This window comes from Varanus komodoensis, unplaced genomic scaffold (assembly GCF_004798865.1).
Source record: "Varanus komodoensis strain SLA01 unplaced genomic scaffold, ASM479886v1 scaffold2, whole genome shotgun sequence".
Classification (NCBI taxonomy): domain Eukaryota; kingdom Metazoa; phylum Chordata; class Lepidosauria; order Squamata; family Varanidae; genus Varanus; species Varanus komodoensis.
The window spans coordinates 8,159,889-8,179,578 of NW_025335568.1; the positions used below are offsets into that span (position 1 = coordinate 8,159,889).

Below are 19,690 nucleotides of genomic sequence, written 5' to 3' on the forward strand. Positions count from 1 at the left end.
AAGAAAAGGGCTAAAGAAAAAGTGCTGATTTTAAAAGAAAATTATCTGGAATGGCGCGAGGGACAACAGATCACAGTGTCTTTGGCAGCTGCATGCGTTTGATTCAGTTAGGAAATGAATTTGGATTTATCTGAAATGACGGTGATAGGGAAGTGAAAGCCAAGGGTTTTTCCCTGGAGACTGTGGCAGTGGAAGAATGCAGTCAATAAATACCGGCCCCAAGTCATTCTCTCTTCAGTCCAGTCCTCTCCTTGAGAAATAGCACAGGAAGAAGGCAGGCAGGCAGTCTCCATCAAAAGAAAGATGATCAAGAAATCCATTCTCGCCATCCTGATTTTCCTGCTCTGCACAGCTCTCATCCAAGGTAAGGTTATTTCCCCTTCTCTTCTCTCTCTGCATGTGACTGTCGACCAAGGATAGGTTTCAGGGCCTCAGAGGAACACAACACTGCCTTCTACCGAGTTAGACCACTGGTCCATCCAGACCAGTTTTGTCAACTCGGGCTGGCAGCAGTTTCGGGCAGGGTCGCAGACATGGCAGGGACCAAAGCTGGGACCTTCAATGCTTGTGCTTTGCTACTGGACTGTGGCCTGTCTCTTGATTTGCTCTGGGTCCATTCTGGGTTGATCAGAGATGGGGGATGACCAGGTTCACACCCACCCACCCCATTTTCAAAGGAGGGTGCCAACAGATATTTTCTCCTGATGTTCCAGCAACTTCTTCTCTGTGTGTGTCTCTCTCTCCTTCTCTGCTCCTGACTTTTTGGAATGTCTGTTTCTGACAAGGGCAAATAGAAAAAATGAAATGTTAAATGAACAAATAAGGGTATAGAGAAGAGGAAACGGAAGCGACAGCTTCCAATGGAGCAGATAACATCCCTGAGAGAGCCAGCTCCTGACTTCTGAGGCACAATATTAATTGTTTAATATTTTCCTCATTAATATTTGTCAGTGCAAGTTACTTTGCTTGACGTAACTTGCCCATGTCCTTCCCAGCAAAATGGTTAACCTGGAAGTCCATGTCCTAAATGGGACCAGCTAATCTGACATAGGCTGCCATGTAAATCCCACTGAACTTACTGGGCTTGACTTCAGAATAGACTTTCATTCGATTACTGTATTAAAGGAATGAAGCTCAAATATCCTAAAATGGGCAGACCATAAGGTTATTAGCAGATCTTTCTTCTGACTGTAATGCATGCAAAATTTGGTACAAGCCAAGCACTTGGTGTAGAATTTGGAAGTCTTGAAAACTTCAGAACTCGTTTTTTCAAGTTTCTAGTCCTCCTCAAGGTTATAATGATATATCCATTTGAACTCAAGAGAAGTTAATAGAGTATAGCACACATGTAAAGATTTCCTTTCCTGAAGCAGGACAGTTAGGTAATTTTAGACAGTGGACCTAACTGTCTCTTTAGATGGCCAAGAAAATCAATTCAGTGGAGAAATATGCAAAGAAAATTTCTGCCCCACCTCACTGTAATACTGCTTCTATATTCCTGAGAACAGCAGCAAAACTATTGCTGTTGGGGAATTCTCCAGACACGTGAACTTTGGCAGTTTAAACTCGCTTAAATCGTAGCAGGATGTAAATGGAGTTCTTTGGGAGGGGCCGTGAGCTGTGCCAACTTGGGATTTGGCTCCAAGGTCCAGCCCACACTGAACCCTCTTTCGCCCCCCCTTCTCAGTGTCTTTTCCTTTCTGTCCGCATATATCATTAAAACCTTGGCATTCTTAACTTGATGGTAAGAATATAGGGACGTGCGTTGTCACTTTCACATCTTTTGCTAGTGGGAATAAGCCTCCATCCAGGTGTTCCAGGGGTCACACCTGCCTTATTTTGCTGGAAAGAGCTTCCCAAAGAAGCTTGCCTGGCACCTAAGTTGTGCTTTTACCAGCACCAGGTGAAGGTCTCCCTGCTGCCTCAGGCATTTTCAGCTTTCGGTTCCTGTTACCTGAACGCTGTTTCTGTACTTGAGATCTTTGCATTGCTTCACTTTGGTATTTACTTCTTTTATACTGAACTTCTAAAGCTTTTTATAGTCTTACCTTACCTTGTATTTTATGGTTTTAATGGCTGGGAATTGCCCAGAGGGCTCTGGCGATGAGGGCTGACAGACATGTAGTAGACGAAGAAAAATGATTTCTAGGCACATCTGACTGGAGGACCGTGTGCTTTTCCCTTGCAGGAATGCCCACCTCTGGAAGAGGCCGCTGCCTTTGCCACGGAAGGAGCGTGACCCTGGTGAGGATGAGCAACGTGGCCAAGGTGGAGTTCCACCCGCCAAGCAGCAGCTGCGACCAGGAGGAGCTGATGTAAGTTGTGGCTGTGCCACGGACTCCTGCCGCCCATCGCCAGCAATGCCACCAGGCCCTTCTTCCGGCTCTCTGCCCCTTCCAGGCTCCCCCTCTTGCCCTGCCCAGGTCTTCCGCACTGTACCTTTCCCTTTCCCTCTGCTGTGTCCACAGATACAAGCGGAAAGGTATCATCCAGTTGTCCTGAGCAGCAGCTTCTAGGCCCGTTCCTTTCCTTTGCCCCATCTACCACTGGAACAGTGGCCACGAGCATCTACAAAATGCATATTGGCTCTGGAGCTGAGGGAAGCTCTGTATCCCTGCTTCAGACCCACCTTCCCCGGCCTTGCACCCTCCTGATCTTTGGGGCCTCCATTCCTGGCCATTGTGGCTGAAGAGAGCTGAAGTCCCAAACAGCTGAAGGGCATTTGCTTCTCTCTCCCCGCTTCCTGGGGCAGAAATGAAAGCTGCTGTAGAAAACAACGCAGTGATCCAGGATACAACTAATCTGTTGTAAACAGTCCCAAGATTTTAGGTATGGGACAATATAGAAAAGTTTTAAATAAAATAAATAAAAACAATTTTACAGAGCAATCCTGAGCAGCCCATGCACTGCAGCAACAGTCAGCTGAAAAACCAGTGCAGCCTTTTTCATATGCAGTGTTGAACTAGGACTTGGGAAGGCACCAGATTGGGGAGGTCTGTGCTAAAATGACCCAATGCAACCTAAAAACACATTTTCTGACAGTTGCTATATCAAAAATGAGCAGAAAGCAAGCCTGTGGGATAAGCAAGTCTTGCTGTAAGCCAATGTCATTTTATCCTGGAGAAACATTGAATATGAGTGGCAACAGTCATACTGTATAGTTGATGGCTTCCAATTTGTTCTCTCCGCAGAGTTTACTTCAAAAGAAATGGGAAAAGGAGATGCCTTGACGTAAATATGGACCAAGGCAGGAGAATAAGAGAGGTAAAGCTGAGCCATAACCTTGAGAAAAGTCTGGGGACAATTTGGGCCAGGTGGATACGGCCACAATATCTGGGCTACCAAGAAACATAATGTAATCACAGAACGCACCACTAATGAACTATTTGCCTTTCCTTTCCTTGCAGGAAATTATGAGGAAAAGGAAATGAAGATCGCTAGAGAGAAGACAGTGAAAGTACCAGCGGGCATTTCATTTCAGTGGAAGATGGGTTGTGATGTCTGAGCAGTTGTCACAGAAGCCTTTCCATCATTCCTGAACTTCTGCGGGAAGACCTCCTGACAGTCTTCTGGAGCACTCAAGCTCTCCGGAAGATACTTTTGCAAATGCTAGCCTTGTTGTTTCGGGGCAAGCTTGTTTTTGTAAAGATGCAGTGATTTAAAAAATGAGCCAGACTTTTTCCTGTTTAATCTTTCCTTTCCAATTTGAGCACAAGAGTTAATTTCAATGGGAAATGATGAGAGCACAAGGATAATCATTTCAAGATGCAATACTTCGATGGCTTTAATATCTCTGTGCACAGGAATACCTTTGGTACTTCCACTTCGGCTACATTTAGGAGAATACTGTTATGGCATTCCACTTTCTCATTGTATCTTTTCAGCTACTTCTGTAGTTTGCTATGGCTGAGGGTGGGCAACAGGGTTTTAAAAATGCAAACTCCCCAACCTGGTGTCTGACTGGGGTCTTAAACAGCCCCAGACAGAATGAAAAAGCTGTATCAGTGGATCCTGTGAGGGCCAAACAGGCCATGCGTCTTTGTATGTGACGCACAGATTTTAAAATGCAGTCTGTATAAGCTGGTAGAGGGATCTGATCGTTTGCAGAATCAGATCAAGGACTTAATACCTTCCTGCTGCAATCTAAAGGATATCCCTTCTGCAAAGATGGTGTTTGCATTGTGGAGAGAGGCTATTCTCGAAATTAAAAATTGTATGCATATGTTAAGTAAGCTGCAAATGTCCTGTAATTCTGTTCAGAGAAAACAAAAGCTTGTGTGTCCACTAACTACCTGGCCATCCTATATATTTGTAAATAAACGTATTTTTTTCTTTTGTAATAAGTTTCCATTTTTTCTCTTTCCTTCACAAAACCACCCTATGAAGTAACAGTGGGGAAACATAGGGTCTATCAGATGTTTTACGGTATAAATCCAATCCCAAATGGATGGTTTCCTGCTCAGAGAAGATGGAAAGCATCGCTACCTTGAACGCCAACTTTTCTGGCAGCAAGCTGGGGTATCATCCAAATAAATAGTTCAGCTTTTCAAGTCCTGCAAGGTTCTCACCCGTGTTTTAATCTGCAGGAGCTGCAGTCAGCTCTGAACACAAAATTTGGGCACTCGAGTTTCCTACCAGCAGAAGAGTGGGATACAATTTGTGGGTTGGAATGGGGAAGTCCCCCTTTCCCCAGGGCCGTCTTAACGCATGAGCCTGATGGGCACTTGCCACTGGGCCCCCTACTAATCTGTGTATGTTAACCCTTGGAAAATGGGAAAACTTCCAAAATTAACAGTGGCTGTCGTAGGGGCCCCAGTACACTGCGTTGCCCAGGGCCCATAATGCTGTTAAGACGGCCCTGTCTTTCCCCACGCCTGCTATGGTTCAAAAAAATGTGTTTTTGCCTCAGACGCATCTAAATGTCTGCCCATCTCACCAGTTCACTGCGTTGAGGCCACAATCCCATGCATTATCTCCTGGGAATAAGTCCCTTTACTTCCAAGGAGATAGGGCTAGAACTTAATGGAACACGACTCTTGCAGAGAATGACAAGGGCCCAGATATTAAGCGTCTCTTTATGGCCTGAATTTCAGAGACCTTTCGCATGAGGCTATGGTTGGATTTTGACCCAGCAGGCCCACGCACAAGCCCTCCTTGGCTGGGAAGCCGAGTGGGTGGCCCCAGGCCTCTCTCGGCCATGTCTGCAAAGCACGGCACCTCAGAAAGCGCCCCTCTGGGTCAGACGATCTGGCCACCGCCCTGCTTCAGAAAGTGGCCAGGCATGGCAAGCCCACGGGGGCCCTTTCCTTCAGGTAGCCCTTCAGCAAGTGCCACATTCAGGGGCCACACTGCTCTGCAAATGATGCCACGCAGACGTTTGGGCTCATAACGGTTGTTAGGCCCATCTTCCACACATCTGCGTGATCCTATTTAAAAAGCCAAAGGAGGGGACGAAATGACAACTGGTGGAGCTGAGAAACAGGGCAGTGCTGGCTCCTGTCCTTCTAGCTAGTTCTGATGCCCCGCTTACATCTTGTGTTCTTGGGAGCAGGCGGAGCTGCAACTGGCCAACAAGTGAGGAAAGGGAGTAAAAGTGGGAAGACGCAGAGAAGCCTTGGGTCTTGCATCACCATGGGGTTTTTCAACATGTGCATCTGATGTCTTCTGTTTGCAACTTCCCTATAGATCCTGCTTGGAAGCTAAGCAGGGTCAGGACTGCTTGAAATCTGGTTGGGTGACTTAATTTTGTGAACTGCCCAGAGAGCTTCAGCTATGGGTGGTAAAGAAATGTAACCATGAATCATAGAATAGTACAGGTGGAAGGGGCCATGAAGGCCATTGAGTCTAACCCCCTGCTGTTGCAGAACACCAATTCACACAATCCCACTCAGATGATGGTCCAGTTTCTTTCTGAATGTCTCTAGTGTGGGAGAGCCCACCACCTCTCCAGGCAGCTGGTTCCACTGTCCTATTGTTCTGACAGTGAGGAAGCATTTCTTGATGTCCAGCCTGAATCTGGGTTGTCACAACTTGAATGGATTATTCTGTGTCCTACACTCTGGTATCAGCAAGAGGAGATCTTGACCTTCCTCTTTGTCACAGCCTCTAAGGTACTTATACAGGGATATCATGTCCCCTTCAGTCTCCTCTTCTCAAGGCTAAACATATCCAGTTCTCCCAGTCTGTCCTCATAGGGCAGTGTTTCCAGGCCCTGGATCATTTTTGTTGCCTTCCTCTAGACCCTTTCTAATTTTCCTGCATCTTTCTTAAATCTTGGTGCCCAGAACTGGGCACAGCATTCCAGATGAGGTCTGACTATTGAGGATGCAATGTGGTGGTGATGATGAGGATGAGGATGAGGATGTCCGAGTAGCAACTCTCAAGCAAGTTATGAATACCAAGTGCTCCAATCCCATTGCTTCAGATTAAACAATTACAACTGCTATTGTATGGAAATGACCTTAGATACTATGATGTATATTTTAATACTTTAAAAATAAGTTAGTCTTAAATATCTCTCAGAGAAGACCTTTGCAGGTCCTTGTTAACTTTGTCCCCCTCTCACTGAAATCTAAAATTGCACCCCTGTATGGAAGCTATAGGGGATGCAGGTGGCGCAGAGGGTTAAACCACTGTGCTGCTGGGCTGGTTGATCAAAAGGTCGCTGGTTCGAATCTGCACAGTGGGGTGAGTTCCCGTTGCTCCGTCCCAGCTCCTGCCAACCTTGCAGTTCGAAAGCATGCAAATGCAAGTGGATGAAAAGGTGCCACTTCGGTGGGAGGGTAAACAGCGTTCCGGCACTTCGGTGTCTAGTCATGCCGGTCACATGACCACAGAGACTGTCTGCGGACAAACACTGGCTCCCTCGGCTGGGAACAGAGATGAGCACCGCCCCCTAGAGTCAGGCATGACTGGACTTAATGTCAAGGGGAAACCTTTACCTTTACCTTTTTAAGAAAGGTGTCGTGCCTGAAGCCCCGACAGAGACAGCACCTCACGAGGAGGTCTTGCACTTGGGACCCTGTACCCAAAAGCCAACCCTGCAACCGAGCTTGGGGGTGGCTGAGCAGGTAGCCGCACCTCCCCCTGACTCCCTGCCCATTGAGCAAACACCCGAGCCCTCATCAAAGCAAGGGAGCCCCGAGGGAAAAGATGCCGCCAGTTCCACTCAGGAAGGGTCAGAGCAGGCTGCCCCTCCTCCCACTAATGCTGAACTTCCTGAACACGAAGCAGAAGACGCAGGGGGCATGGTTGACTTTTCTCTAGCGACCAATCATAGAATTCTAAGAAGCTACGAGCAAAAGCAGAGACAGTTATGTCAGAGGGAAGAAAGGCGGGACGAAGGGAGCTAGTCCCACCACTAGAGGGTTAACATCTGCATTTCAAGGACCTCAGCTAAAGAGCATATCTATTGAGTTGTAAATCTTGTAGACAAGTAGCAATAAAGGACTCTAGTTTTAGGGTTGTTTACATGTTGAGCGCCATCTCGACAAAAGATATGGCTCAGCCAGAAGAAGCAGTTGTGTGGAGTCACTTCACCTCTCTCTGCCAAAAAGAGCACGTTGCACCAACTGACGTGTGCCTGGGACGGCAGAGCTGGCGGGTCCCTCCAGCCACTGGAGGCTGCACCTGGCAGGAGCTCCTTGCTCCTTCACCAAGGGCAGGACAACCCAGGCAGGTCCCATGACTCAGCTTTATGCAGTGACTCCATGACTCCCAGCACACTTCAGAAGCCAAGGCACTTTTATCTTAGAAGTTGCGATTCATTAACTCAAGACCCATGCCTTAGGCTAAGATTTAATGAGTTAATTTTTAGAACAACATTAGGGGTTCACAATCACGGGAGATCAAGTTTCACAATATAAGGTTAAAGAACAAGCTGTGGTCCACAATTCCAGAGGATTTGCTCCCAGAGACCGAGGCAAATATGGAGAGACACCCAAAAGTAAGAGCATCATGCTCAAGACCCCAAGCTGATAGGGATCCAGTGTGCATGATGTGGAGAGTCAGAGCACAGTAGCGTTGGATGGGCACTATAAGGCCATCGGGGCCAACCACCTGCTCAGTGCAGGACCCCAAGTTTAAGCATCCTTAAGGGATGATGGTCCAGCTGCATCTTGGATGCCTCCAGTGTGAGAGACCCCATCAACACCCTGGACAACTGTTCTCATTGTCAGATTGCTCTTTCTGGAAGATTGTCCTGATGCTCAGCTGGAATCTTGTTTCCTGTCATTTGAGCCTTTATTCTGTTTCCTGCACTCTAGGATGGTTGAGAAGAGATCCCGTCCTTCCTCATTTCTTCCTCTCTTCCAATGCTAGAACCCAAAGGGGTCACCCTTTGATTGGTGGGAGAGTTAGGAAAGAAAAAGGAAGGACTCCTTCACATAGCACATGATGGAGCTATGGAATTCACTTCTGTAAGATGCAGTGATGGTGTGCATTTTGGAAGGCTTCATAAAAAGGGACTGGATAAATTCATGGAGCATAAGAACACCAAAGGCAATTCGTCCCGATGGCTCTATGCTGTCTCCAGGATCAGAGGAAGTATAACTCAGCCCAGCAGTTGCTGGGGAACATGGGTCAGAGGATGCTGCTGCATTCATGTTCTGCTTGGGGATCTCCCGTGGAGACTTGGGTTACGGTTCCTGTGTGAACAGGGAGCTCAACTAGATGCCCTTTTGGTCCAAGGCAACATGGGGCCATCAAAGTGGCAGCATTACAAGGGGTCATGCTCCAATTACATTTCCTCCTCTCCTGCAAGGGTATGGAAATGCAGTTTGGACTCAGACCACCTTGGGAGAGAACTGCTTAAGCTTCCCACCCATCTGCAGGAAGAGTGGGCTTAAAAATCAGAAAAATGTGTGACTCATTCCAGCAAATGAAACATAAACAATTAAAGCATAAATAGACTCGTTAAAAATGTTCAAAAGTTCAAAACATTAACATGGTGGGGAGAGGTGAAACAAGTAGGATATTTTGAACCATGCAACAAACAGTTAACCTGTTGGTTCCCGAGGACTGTCTGAATAAAACCTTCCTTGCTAGATGGAAAATTGATAGCAAAGGTCAAGATACGCTGACCTCCGGAAGACGTGCATTCCAAAGTCCCGGTCCTGAAGCCAAACCTATGTCAGGAAAATATTTACATTTCCTATCTTTGTAATGTAGAGGTGAAGCCTACGTTATTTAGAGTACACGTTCCATCTCAACGTATACGGGGTGGTACCATCTCACTGCAGTATTTACATATGCACTCGAACAAGTGCGGCAGCTTCTGCCAACCCAGTTAAGTTCTCAAGGGAAGTATGCCTAGCTTCCATTTGATTTCCCCACAATGCCTCTGATGTAGTCTCAGCCTGGGGGATTGTGGGAAATTAAAACAGTGGCTCTCATCCAGGCAAAGCTACGCACTGGGTACTGCTGTCAGAGCTCACCAACAGAGGAGAAGGCACACCAGAGTTCATTTTCCTGGCATCCCCTTATACCCCAAAATTACAGGGGCGATGCCCACCCTATTCATGGTGCGTCGGGTGTTTGTGCAATGGATTAATTTTTGCTTGCGCACAGGCTTTCTCCTTGTTCCTTTCTGATCAGAGATTGGCTGTCATCATGGCCTTTGGGTAAAGCCACTCTAAACAAAGATATTGTATTGTTCCTAATCCATTCTTTCAGCACTTTCAGCCAAGAAGTTCTTCTACTTCCTGTGTTGATTTCCCATTTATTTAACCTTATATAACCAGCTGCAACCGTCTATATCTTTCATTTCTCACTATATAACCAAATTAGCCTTAATTTCTGTTTTTATGTCTTTAATACTTTTCTGATCATTCAGCATATTCTTTAATACTTCATATTAGCCCAGGAAGTTCAAGACATCCCAAGAAAAATCAGCATTTCTGGGCCATTTCCCCAAAATCGAGTGATATCTAGTTAAAATACCGGGAAACCCCTGAAATATTACTTGCGGAAGAATTTGCAGCTGGAGTGCAATATTTGTTCTAGTGGGGAAGGCCCTAGAGATCAGACCTTGGCCAGATATGCTCTTCCTATATTTGTCAGTTTGTTTCTTTCATTTTCCGGGAAAAGTCTGATTTTTTCGGTGGAGTCAGATTCAGTTTTGCTTTCAAAGAACACAGTGAGTCACAAAACAGGCAGTGAAACTTTCAGCAAAGGAAGAGGAGACAGAGATGGAAAAGGAAACTACTAGGAACCTTTGTACAGGAAAGCACTGCATGCAGTAATAACGAATTATTGCAAATCTCCACCATTACTCCAGCCAATGAAGGCTCATCTCCAGCCAGAGTTCAGGTGTGGGGGCCCAGCTGCAGCAGCATGGCCAGCCGCTGCCAGTCCTGGCTCAGCCACTTGGCTCTGAAGCCAGAGAGACTCAACTAGACAAACCTGGCCAGTGGGTGGGCCCACTTCCAAAGCGTCCGCAACAACTCGGAGCCAGCGCTGCCCGGGCTGGCCTTGTTGCGAATGACTCAGCGCATCTCAGGATCCTGATTCAGCACCTTTGACTTAACGTATCTGACCTATTCTTTTGAATGGGTGAGTAGACGTACAAATGGAAAAAGGGATGGATCACCAAGCTGTGGTTGCCCTGCCTTCTGCACCTGAGTGTGCTTAAGAATAGTGGTGGATGTGGTCACATTTAAATACACAAGAGGACACGTTTCATAGGTGTCTGCTATAATGAACATGTTCGCATTTCATGTAAGAAAATTATAATACTTTAATACTTTTGTTTTGATTTATTAGAATTCACCATGGAAGTCATAAAAATTAGATCACAGGTGGCACTTTTGAAGTAACTTCCACTCCATACAGAAATTTTGCAATGTGCAAAGTGAAGGTTAAGGGTCACAACCTATGATGAGAGATGCCAAACTATGTTTCTTTAGGGCTGTCCCTCTCCTCTTCTTGGCATTGCCTAGTTCCACGCAATGACTCCCCGTCTCCACCCATCACTCCCTAGGCTTGGCATCATAGATAGCTCCTTAAGCGTCCAGCAACTCAGAGCAGATTCTGAGTTTATTACAGGGTTTCAAAAATAAGTAATATTCAGAAGTAGTTTAGCATTGCCTTCTTCTGCGCAGTACTAACCAGAGTTAGCCTGAGCATCTATACTCTTCCCTGTGAAAGATCTTCTGCCACCATTGCCTTCAGCTACTGATGCTACCCAACCCCATCACCATGACAGAGTTCCCTTTTCTTCTGCCGATGTAACCACTGCTCCCTAAGAGAGTGGATGCTTCTTAGTATGGTGTCTCAGTCTCGGACATGTGTCTTAGGTGACCCTGTCGGGAGAACCCTAGCGGTGAGTTCTGGCCTCCTGGCAGCTTTGCCCTCACTTCTCGGGCACTCTCAAGCCCCCTCAACCACATTAAGGTGGGCCTCCAAGAGGGGCATCCAACGTATGGGTGTGGAAGCTGGACAGGGAAGAAAGTGCAGGAAACTTGATGCATTCGAAACACGGTGCTGGAGGAGAGCTTTGCAAATGCACTGGACTGACAGAAAGATGAACTAGAGGATCCCAGATCAAAGCAACCAGAACTTTCCCTGGAAGCAAAAGGGGCAGATATGAGGCTGATGTACTTAAGGTGCTTCATGAAAAAGCAGGACTCGCTGAAGAAGACCATCTGGCTAGGGAACTGGAGGGCAGAAAAAGCGGAAGGCTAATTGCAAGATGCACTGGCTGCTGGAATTTCCAGGAGCTGAACAGAGCTGTCTAAGGACATTTTGGAAGGCTTTTGTTCATAGGGTCGCCATAAGTCAGAGGCAATTTGACAGCACGACACAGCAGCAGAAAAGCATCTATTTCCAGCACCTGATCCCTGTTTAAAACGTTGGGTTATATTGTTAAGTCGTTCTCCTAAAAAGAGAGGGCATTCAAGACAATCCTGCAGACAAACAATGCATTAGAATAAAGAGCAGGACTCTGCTCTCTCTTCCCATCCACCCTTTCAATAATCATTTCATATTTTAGTTTAATATGTGCAGGACAACATTTCTACCAACTTCTCTTCACTCCTGTATATACAGGCAGTGCCAGAGCATCAGCAGTAGAAAGTGAAAGCCATTTAGCTTTTCCAGGAAGTATAGAGAACACATATTCTTAACTCAGTTTTCTTATTCTAAGTGGCTGGGATTCTTTGAAATGTAGAGTGCTGACAAAGGAATTTTTGCCTGCAACATCCAATCAGATTTGAGGAAGGAAAGGGTTTTCTAGTATAAATACACGTCCAGCTCTCCAACATCCATCCATCCCTTGGTCCATCTGGCAGAAACACAGGAAGGATCTTTCAGCACAACCACCATGAACAGAACCTTCGCAGTGCTCCTTTGCATGATGTTCTTGCTTGCAACAGCCGTACAAGGTGAGCAGCGACTGCAGAAAATCAGGACAGGCTTTGCTACTACAGACGCACCTTGTCTGTTTGGGGCATATAATTACCTGGCAGCATTTTGTTCTGTCAGTCCTTCTTTGTACACATTTCAGCACTAGGCAAATACTTTTTTAAATTTCCAGAGTATTTTCACTGTTGATAGTTTGACTCAAAATTTTAATTCTAATTTTAGGTTGCACTTTAATCGATGAATTTCAAAATTTTAACTGTTCTTTAAATATATGATGTCCAATTTGACAATTGTATGAGGTCAACATGTTTGGTGTGCTTGCTTATGCAATGGATATTTTATTGTTGGAATTGATGTTTTATTTATTGAATTTGTTAATGTTGTTGGATTTTTGTGTTTTGTTTGATGGTTTTTAATTGCTGTAAACCATCCAGAGAGCCATGTGGCTATTGCGACAGTCTATAAAAGCTTGAAACAAATGACTAAATAAATAAATAGAATTGCCCATTAGATGGAAAGTGCAGTTGATTCCAAGTAGAACCTTGGTGATAAATGTCTAGCCAGGATAATCAAGTTTCTGGTTATTTGGGCTCCTAATACTATGGTTACATGCTTCTAAAATTATGATGCTGCTTTTTACACTCTCCTTTTCTTGAGAATTTCTAGGCCACCATTTACAAGAAAAATGTTGTTATCCAGGAATAAATGCTAGAGACTGATGAGTGTTTTATAAGCAGTCTATTATTTGGAATCAGACAGGTTGTGGATTATCCAGGGTGGAAGGGTCTTGCTATAGTGTGCATTTGGGTCAGCCACACTAAACCAAGCTACAATCATGGCTCTTTCAATCCATATTAGCTTCTTCTCCCCACCAACCCAAAATGGTTGTGTCAATTTCTCGTTACGTATCCTCTGCCAGGTGAAACTGAGTTCAGCCGTTTTCTGCTTTGCAGGCAGGTCTGATTCAAGCGCAAACTTAAGGAAAGTCCTTCCACTTAAAGCATGCTAATCCCCTAATTCAGAACTCCATCGTTCCCTGTTTGTACCCATTATTCTTCACCAATCATCCTGGAGACCCAATAACGTCTACAGAAAGAGCCAGGTGCGCACTAGGTACTCTCACCTAAGAAGTTAAAGATGTGTTTCAGTGCCTTAGAGTCTCCTGGAATATTAGGAACCTACCTGGTTCCCAAACTGGTGCCACTGGCTTTCATGGGGCTTCAGTCTGAACAACGGCCATGAATCCTCGCGGCTGCAGGCTAAGCACAAGGGTTGCCAGAAGGTACATGCTTTGGACGTCAACTCCCAGCAATAATTTCTCCCTCTTTCTTCCATGTTTTCTAGGGCAACTGACCAGCAGGAACGGTCGTTGTGTGTGCTTGAAAACAGTTCCCAGTGCAATGCCATTGCAAAGAATAGGGCATTTGGAAAGCCACCCCATAAGCTCCTCTTGTAACAGAGAAGAGATCATGTAAGTTGCTATGCCAGGTCATCTTGGGGAGCAATGCACCTCAAAAGGAGGCGCTTGTCCTCCCGGTTGCCTCAAAAGGTTTGGGACCTTTGCCTGGGATTTGAACACATGCAGCCAGAGAGAACAAGCCCTGGTTTTGTATTTGCACAAACATACTCAATACTTATGGGACAGTTTATTCATCAGAAAAAGAGGGCAGGCACAAGCTTTAGCCCCATGTGGTCCAGCCAGCAAATATTCCCTTACTCTAAAGAGAGAAAGAGTTTCCTACCTAACATAGAGACCAAAAAAAGGGAGGGGAGGGGGGTCCATTACCTGTCCTGCAGCAGTAGAGCTTGTGCGTCCAGAACTCCTTCAGCGGTGAGAGGAAGGAGAGAGAGCCCTTCCTAAGGCCCTGATGTCCATACCATTTCTCTCTGGACACGTGGCTTATGGGAAAGATGAGCTTCCCAAGCCTTTGCTAATTGTTGGAATGGGCCATGGTGGTGTCTTGCTGGCTTTAAGTATTGTTCCTTGTTCCTTGTCTGTGTCTGCTAGGTGCTATAGGTGAGGTGTCTCAGGAAAATGTGTCATTTCCTATTACTGCAGGCAGGCAATTTGAGTTTTCTGCCCCAGACATCAAAAAGTCTTTGGCTAGTCCTGGCAAAGCGAGAAGTAGTGATCACATGTTTCCCCTCCCCTCTCCTTCTCCAGTGTTACACTCAAGAAGACTCAAAAGAAGGTCTGCCTGGACCCAAACTCAAAGGAAGTAAAGAAGATGGTAAAAAAATATGGAGAGTAAGTGTCTTCTGTGTGTGTCCCCCATGTGCAGAATCACATTCTGTTTTTGCTGACGTTAACCAGGAATGCAGAAATGCCATTTCTGGTCCTGGCAGTAGACAAAGTGAGGGGGCTGCTTCAGGCGGCAGAAGCTTTGAGGCGGCATCAAGGTGTTGAAGGACAGAACCGTGTGCCACTTATCCCGCCCTGCACCCCCTAAGCCAGCCTGCTGCGTTCGGGTGGAAGATGATGATGATGATGCTTATTACTTAAATAGTGTTAATATTAATATTATTAATTGAATATTATTGTCGAGTTAAGATGACATGATATGGTCAGTGAGGAAGAAATATTAAATGGCTAGTCCAGATGGCTTTTTTACACGGAAGGAGAAGGGATTCCTCATGTTGTTTGCCTCAAACACCAAAATATTTTGGCTGGCACCACAAAGCAACTAAGATGGAATGCAATGTAAATCAACCTTCATGTTGCTTTGCACATGCTCAGAGGCATGCAAACTGAAGTGCAAGAATTGGTAAAAGTAAACCTGGTGAGCATTAGGCATTATTATTATTATTACTATATTAAATTTCTATACTGCCACTTAGCCATAAAAGGCTCTCAGGGTGGTTTACAACAACTAAAATACAAGATACTTTAGTACAAGATACAAGATACATTAAAATATAGTATAAAACAAAGTACAAAAATTCAAACCAGAACAAAATAAAATCAGCTACATGAGACAACAAGCACAAAAATGTACAAAACCTATCAAGTTTCTAAAACAATAGCAGCAACAGGTAAAGGTAAAGGTAAAGGCTTCCCCTTGACGTTATGTCCAGTCATGCCTGACTCTAGGGGGCGGTGCTCATCTCCGTTTCCTAGCCAAGGGAGCCAGTGTTTGTCCGCAGACAGTCTCCGTGGTCATGTGGCCGGCATGACTAAACACCGAGGTGCACGGAACGCTGTTACCTGCCCACCAAAGTGGTACCTTTTCATCCACTTGCATTTGCATGCTTTCGAACTGCCAGGTTGGCAGGAGCTGGGATGGAGCAACAGGAACTCATCCCATTGTACAGATTCAAACCGGCGACCTTTCAATCAACCAGCCCAGCAGCACAGCAGTTTAAACCACTGCGCCACCTGCAGTTCCATAGCAGCAATACAGAAGAATAACAATGAACCAATGCATTATCATCAGGTAGCCTGGAACTACAAACCACCTGCCCAACTGGCCAACAGCCAGAATCTCCGGCCCAAGCAGGCACCAAAGGGCAGTGCCCTTCACCTGCCACCCCAGGTGGAAGGTACCTGGGAAAATAGGCCAGTGGCAGAGGAGAGGCCACCTGCAAGCAGCCACCGCTGCTTTTTCGAGGCATGCTTTGCATACCACTAAAAGCCGGGTGAGCGAACGCCAACCCCATGTGCGGGTGCAGGAGTGTGTTAAGCCCGGCAATCCCAGCCCATGCAGAGAGGTTGAGAAAAGCATGCGGAAACATTTTTCTGCCGCGGCAAGGTTTGGGTGGGGCCGGCGGTCTTGCTGGAAATGTGCTCTTCACCAATTCTGTTTTGCTCTCATCCATACAGGAAGCTAGAAGAGAGAAAAAGAAGAGTACCTGGAAAACTGTCCCCTTGATACAGCAATCAAGGAAAGGTGGACTCCAGGGAGCCCGTACAGGCCAGATGAAGGGCTCCTGGCACCACCAGTCAGAAAGCATCAGGATGGAAGAAGGAGTGGGGAAGCCTAGCGGGGTTGCCAGTAGAGGAAGGGCAATTGCAGAATGAAATCCTCATCTGGAAGCACCTGCCCTGCTCGATTCCATTGCCAACAAACCCCCAAACATATCCAGAACTTTTAAGTGCTTTGACGTCTTTAAAGCACTATTAGTGGGATCCAATGGACCACCCAACTAATTGTCCAAGTGGGCTTTGGGCCTGTATTTATTGAACAACATCCTGATGATTTCAAAGTTGTCAGGTGTAGCGTCTAACGTGAGGGTTTCTAAAGTGTGCCCTAGACTTCTGCAGTAGGTTTGGCTCTCCTGACCCTCTTTTGGTGTGTGGCTTCAAGGTGCTTCCTTATGAGTCAATCGTAAAGCTTCTGCTCCATTAAGAACTGTTTCAGAATTGCTATGTATATTTTGGAATAAAGGGATTTCAGACAGACTTAGTTGAACATATTGTTACAAATTGACTTGCCTAAGGAAGAACTGTATCTTGTGTCTACAAAAAGAAGAGACCAATGCAGCGTATAAAGCTAAAGGTACAATGTATTTAAGTGTATATAAGCTCATACTTGAAAAAAAAATGAAATGTGCATAATTTAAGAAATGTGTTCTTCCAAACTGTCACAATATATCCTTGGAAAAACATAACCTGTGCTTGTTGCAGTCTTTTTGAGAGTAAGCTGCTTAACAAAAGGCAGCGATGCATATCTGTGCTTGTTTGACATCATTCTTTGATCCTTGGAAATATTTGCCTACTTTCTGCCCTGCAGTCCCCAGTGCTTCACGCAGGAAGGGCCAATGGGTTTCCCGACTCGGTTCTGCCCCACAGCTGGTTGTCTGGACTGGGGCCAAAACCAGTTGTCCAAATTGGACTGCTGCATTTTGGGGTTCCCTGCCCAGGATCGTTGTCAACTGACTGGCGCCAGTTTTGCAAGGAGGGGCTCAGAAAGGCTCTTTCAGTGGGGTGCCCCCTTCAGAATGGCTCTACCTGCTCTTCATTGCTAATCTCCATTCACTTGCCCCCCACCCCATGCCCAACAAATAGCATTACCCCACACTGAATGGGGTGATGGTGCATATTTATTTATTTATTTATTTATTAAAACATTTTTTATGCTGCCCCATTCGCCGAAGCCTCTGGGCGGCTTACAACACTAAATTAAAAATAATTATAATATTAAATTACAAAAAATATAAACATTAAATTAAAAATACAAAAATACAATATAAAATAAGCCGCCCTGGCCAGATAAAATCCAGTAATATTAACAGTTAAAATGCCACTTAAATAAAAAGGTTTTCGCCTGGTGCCGAAAAGCAAATAACGATGGCGCCAGGCGGACCTCTCTGGGGAGCGCATTCCATAACTTAGGCGCCACCGCAGAGAAAGCCCTCCTCCAAGTACCCACCCTCCTAATTTCTTTCACGGAGGGTTCCCGGAGAAGGGACTCTCCCGCAGATCTCAAGGGGCGGCCGGGCATATATGGATGTAAGCGCTCCTTCAGGTAACCAGGACCCAAGCCGTTTAGGGCTTTATAGGTCATCACCAACACCTTGAATTTATCCTTTATCCCGTTGCTGCTCTCACACAGCTGGGCAGCCAAACGCCACTCCAATTACACACCTGAAGAAAATGAAACCCGCAGCCAAACGAGAGCATGGATGCCAGTCCTGTCCCCAGCCTTTCATGCATCCAGAGCACATGGATTAGCAGACAGTTTATAAAAGCAACAAATAAATAAATGGAGAAATTGCATTTGCTGAATGCTTCAAGGGCGAAAGACAAAGAGAACTCCAATTCAAGCTGCAGCAACTCCATCAGAGGCTGGGATTAGATTTAGATTTAGATTTATTTCACAAAAGGGGAAGCCCTGTCTCTTCAGTGCTACAGAGGTATAAACATGACAAAATTCCCCTGTGGTATCCAACTGTGGCTTCTGGGTATGAATCATGAGGTAGAACATGATCCATCTACTTGGTTGAGCAAAACTGTGACTCCCCAGTAGTGTTTAAATAAAAAGGCAGCATTAAGATTAGAAGTTGGAGCCCCTTCTATAGACAATTTAGCAGGTCAGATGCATTTAACTTGGGGGTGTGTTTACACATGTGGTTATTGCCCTTATCAGAGTCTCCCTACCAATGGCAGGAATGAACTCTTAGATTTAAATAAACTTGAACTCGAGCATTTTTATTGGTGAGTTCACCCAGGCCCCCTGCAGCTTACTTACGAGAGCTTGCTACTGGGGAGTGGTCTTTACCACCAACTATAAAATCACAGCCCATATACAGACATTTTTATAACTGTCCACTCATGTACAGAGTATTCAGTTTCAGGATAATGTTCACATAATAGCATCTGGATGTCCCCATACACAAAACAATACTCTAAAGCAGTGGTGGCGAACCTATGGCATGCGTTCCATAAGGGGCACGCAGAGCCCTCTCTGTCGGAACGTGAGCCAAATCGCCCCAGCAGCGGAGCAGCGTATAAAAGTGCACATAGGGGCCATGCGCACGCTCGGAAAGGGGTAGTGGCGCCAGGCGATGATGTCACAAGCAGCGACTCATTAGCCGTGACTTGTGCCAGCTTTCGCAGGGCCGGTCAGTGCACTGCCAAGGATATATATTTTCTGCTTGTAAAGGCTGTGACTTGTTTTTTCTAAACTAAAACCTAACTTTTTAAGTTTTATTACACTGTTGGCACTTTGTGATAAATAAATGGGTTTTAGGTTAAAGTTTGGGCACTCAGTCTCTAAAAGGTTCACCATCATTGGGTCAGGGTTAGAAAAACGAGGTGTACTGGTATAATTTCGATGGTTGGAATGTGTTTAGAATGGGCAGAAATGAGCTGTGCAGAAAAAGTTACTCCAGGAAGGCTTTTTCAAAATTGCTCTCTTTTCAATGGAACTTTAGCCCTGTATTAGGGTTTGGGATTGGCACCAGGGCAGGGTTAGGGTTAGAAAAAGGAGGTCTCCTGGCATGATTTCGATGGTTGGATTGTGTTTAGAAAGGGCAGAAATGGTGAGCTGTGCAGAAAAAGTACTCAAGGAAGGCCTTTTCAAAATCGCCCTCTTTTCAATGGAACGTTAGCCCTGTATTAGGTTGATTTTTTTTTCTTTTTAGGTTGAAATATTTTATTTAAATAAAAACATACTACAAAAGTTACAAAAGGCACAAAAAGTGCAACGTTAGAAAAATACGCCATCCAATATTTACAAGGTATCAAAATGCCAAATGTACACACATTTACAGGATTACCAAACTTTACAAATCAAATTTAAAAAAAGAACATTCTACAGACTTCTCCTTGATAGGTTCATGCTATGCGTCTCACCAACATTTTTAGGGTTAGGGATGGGCACCAGGGTAG

General features: G+C 45.4%; 2 protein-coding genes across 2 annotated transcripts; both read left to right on the plus strand.

Moving 5' to 3' along the window:
• The first annotated feature begins 232 nt into the window (after positions 1-232).
• CXCL11 (C-X-C motif chemokine ligand 11) lies at positions 233-4,340 on the plus strand. The gene is made up of 4 exons (XM_044429690.1): positions 233-364; positions 2,189-2,315; positions 3,192-3,264; positions 3,408-4,340. Exons 1-4 carry the CDS (start codon positions 304-306, stop codon positions 3,429-3,431), a joined length of 285 nt encoding a protein of 94 aa, XP_044285625.1. The 5' UTR covers positions 233-303; the 3' UTR covers positions 3,432-4,340.
• A 7,928-nt stretch (positions 4,341-12,268) lies between these two features.
• CXCL10 (C-X-C motif chemokine ligand 10) lies at positions 12,269-16,905 on the plus strand. The gene is made up of 4 exons (XM_044429451.1): positions 12,269-12,380; positions 13,705-13,831; positions 14,525-14,608; positions 16,181-16,905. The coding sequence occupies exons 1-4, from the start codon at positions 12,320-12,322 to the stop codon at positions 16,227-16,229; spliced, it is 321 nt and encodes a 106-aa protein (XP_044285386.1). The 5' UTR covers positions 12,269-12,319; the 3' UTR covers positions 16,230-16,905.
• The last annotated feature ends 2,785 nt before the right edge of the window (positions 16,906-19,690 follow it).

Excerpts from the sequence above, each read along its gene's own strand:
- CXCL11 (XM_044429690.1), top strand. The coding sequence starts at position 304 with ATGATCAAGAAATCCATTCTCGCCATCCTGATTTTCCTGCTCTGCACA. Across the intron at positions 365-2,188 it reads CTGCACAGCTCTCATCCAAG|GAATGCCCACCTCTGGAAGA; the intron begins GTAAGGTTATTT and ends TTTCCCTTGCAG. Across the intron at positions 3,265-3,407 it reads AAGGCAGGAGAATAAGAGAG|GAAATTATGAGGAAAAGGAA; the intron begins GTAAAGCTGAGC and ends CTTTCCTTGCAG.
- CXCL10 (XM_044429451.1), top strand. The coding sequence starts at position 12,320 with ATGAACAGAACCTTCGCAGTGCTCCTTTGCATGATGTTCTTGCTTGCA. Across the intron at positions 12,381-13,704 it reads GCTTGCAACAGCCGTACAAG|GGCAACTGACCAGCAGGAAC; the intron begins GTGAGCAGCGAC and ends CATGTTTTCTAG. Across the intron at positions 14,609-16,180 it reads ATGGTAAAAAAATATGGAGA|GAAGCTAGAAGAGAGAAAAA; the intron begins GTAAGTGTCTTC and ends TCATCCATACAG.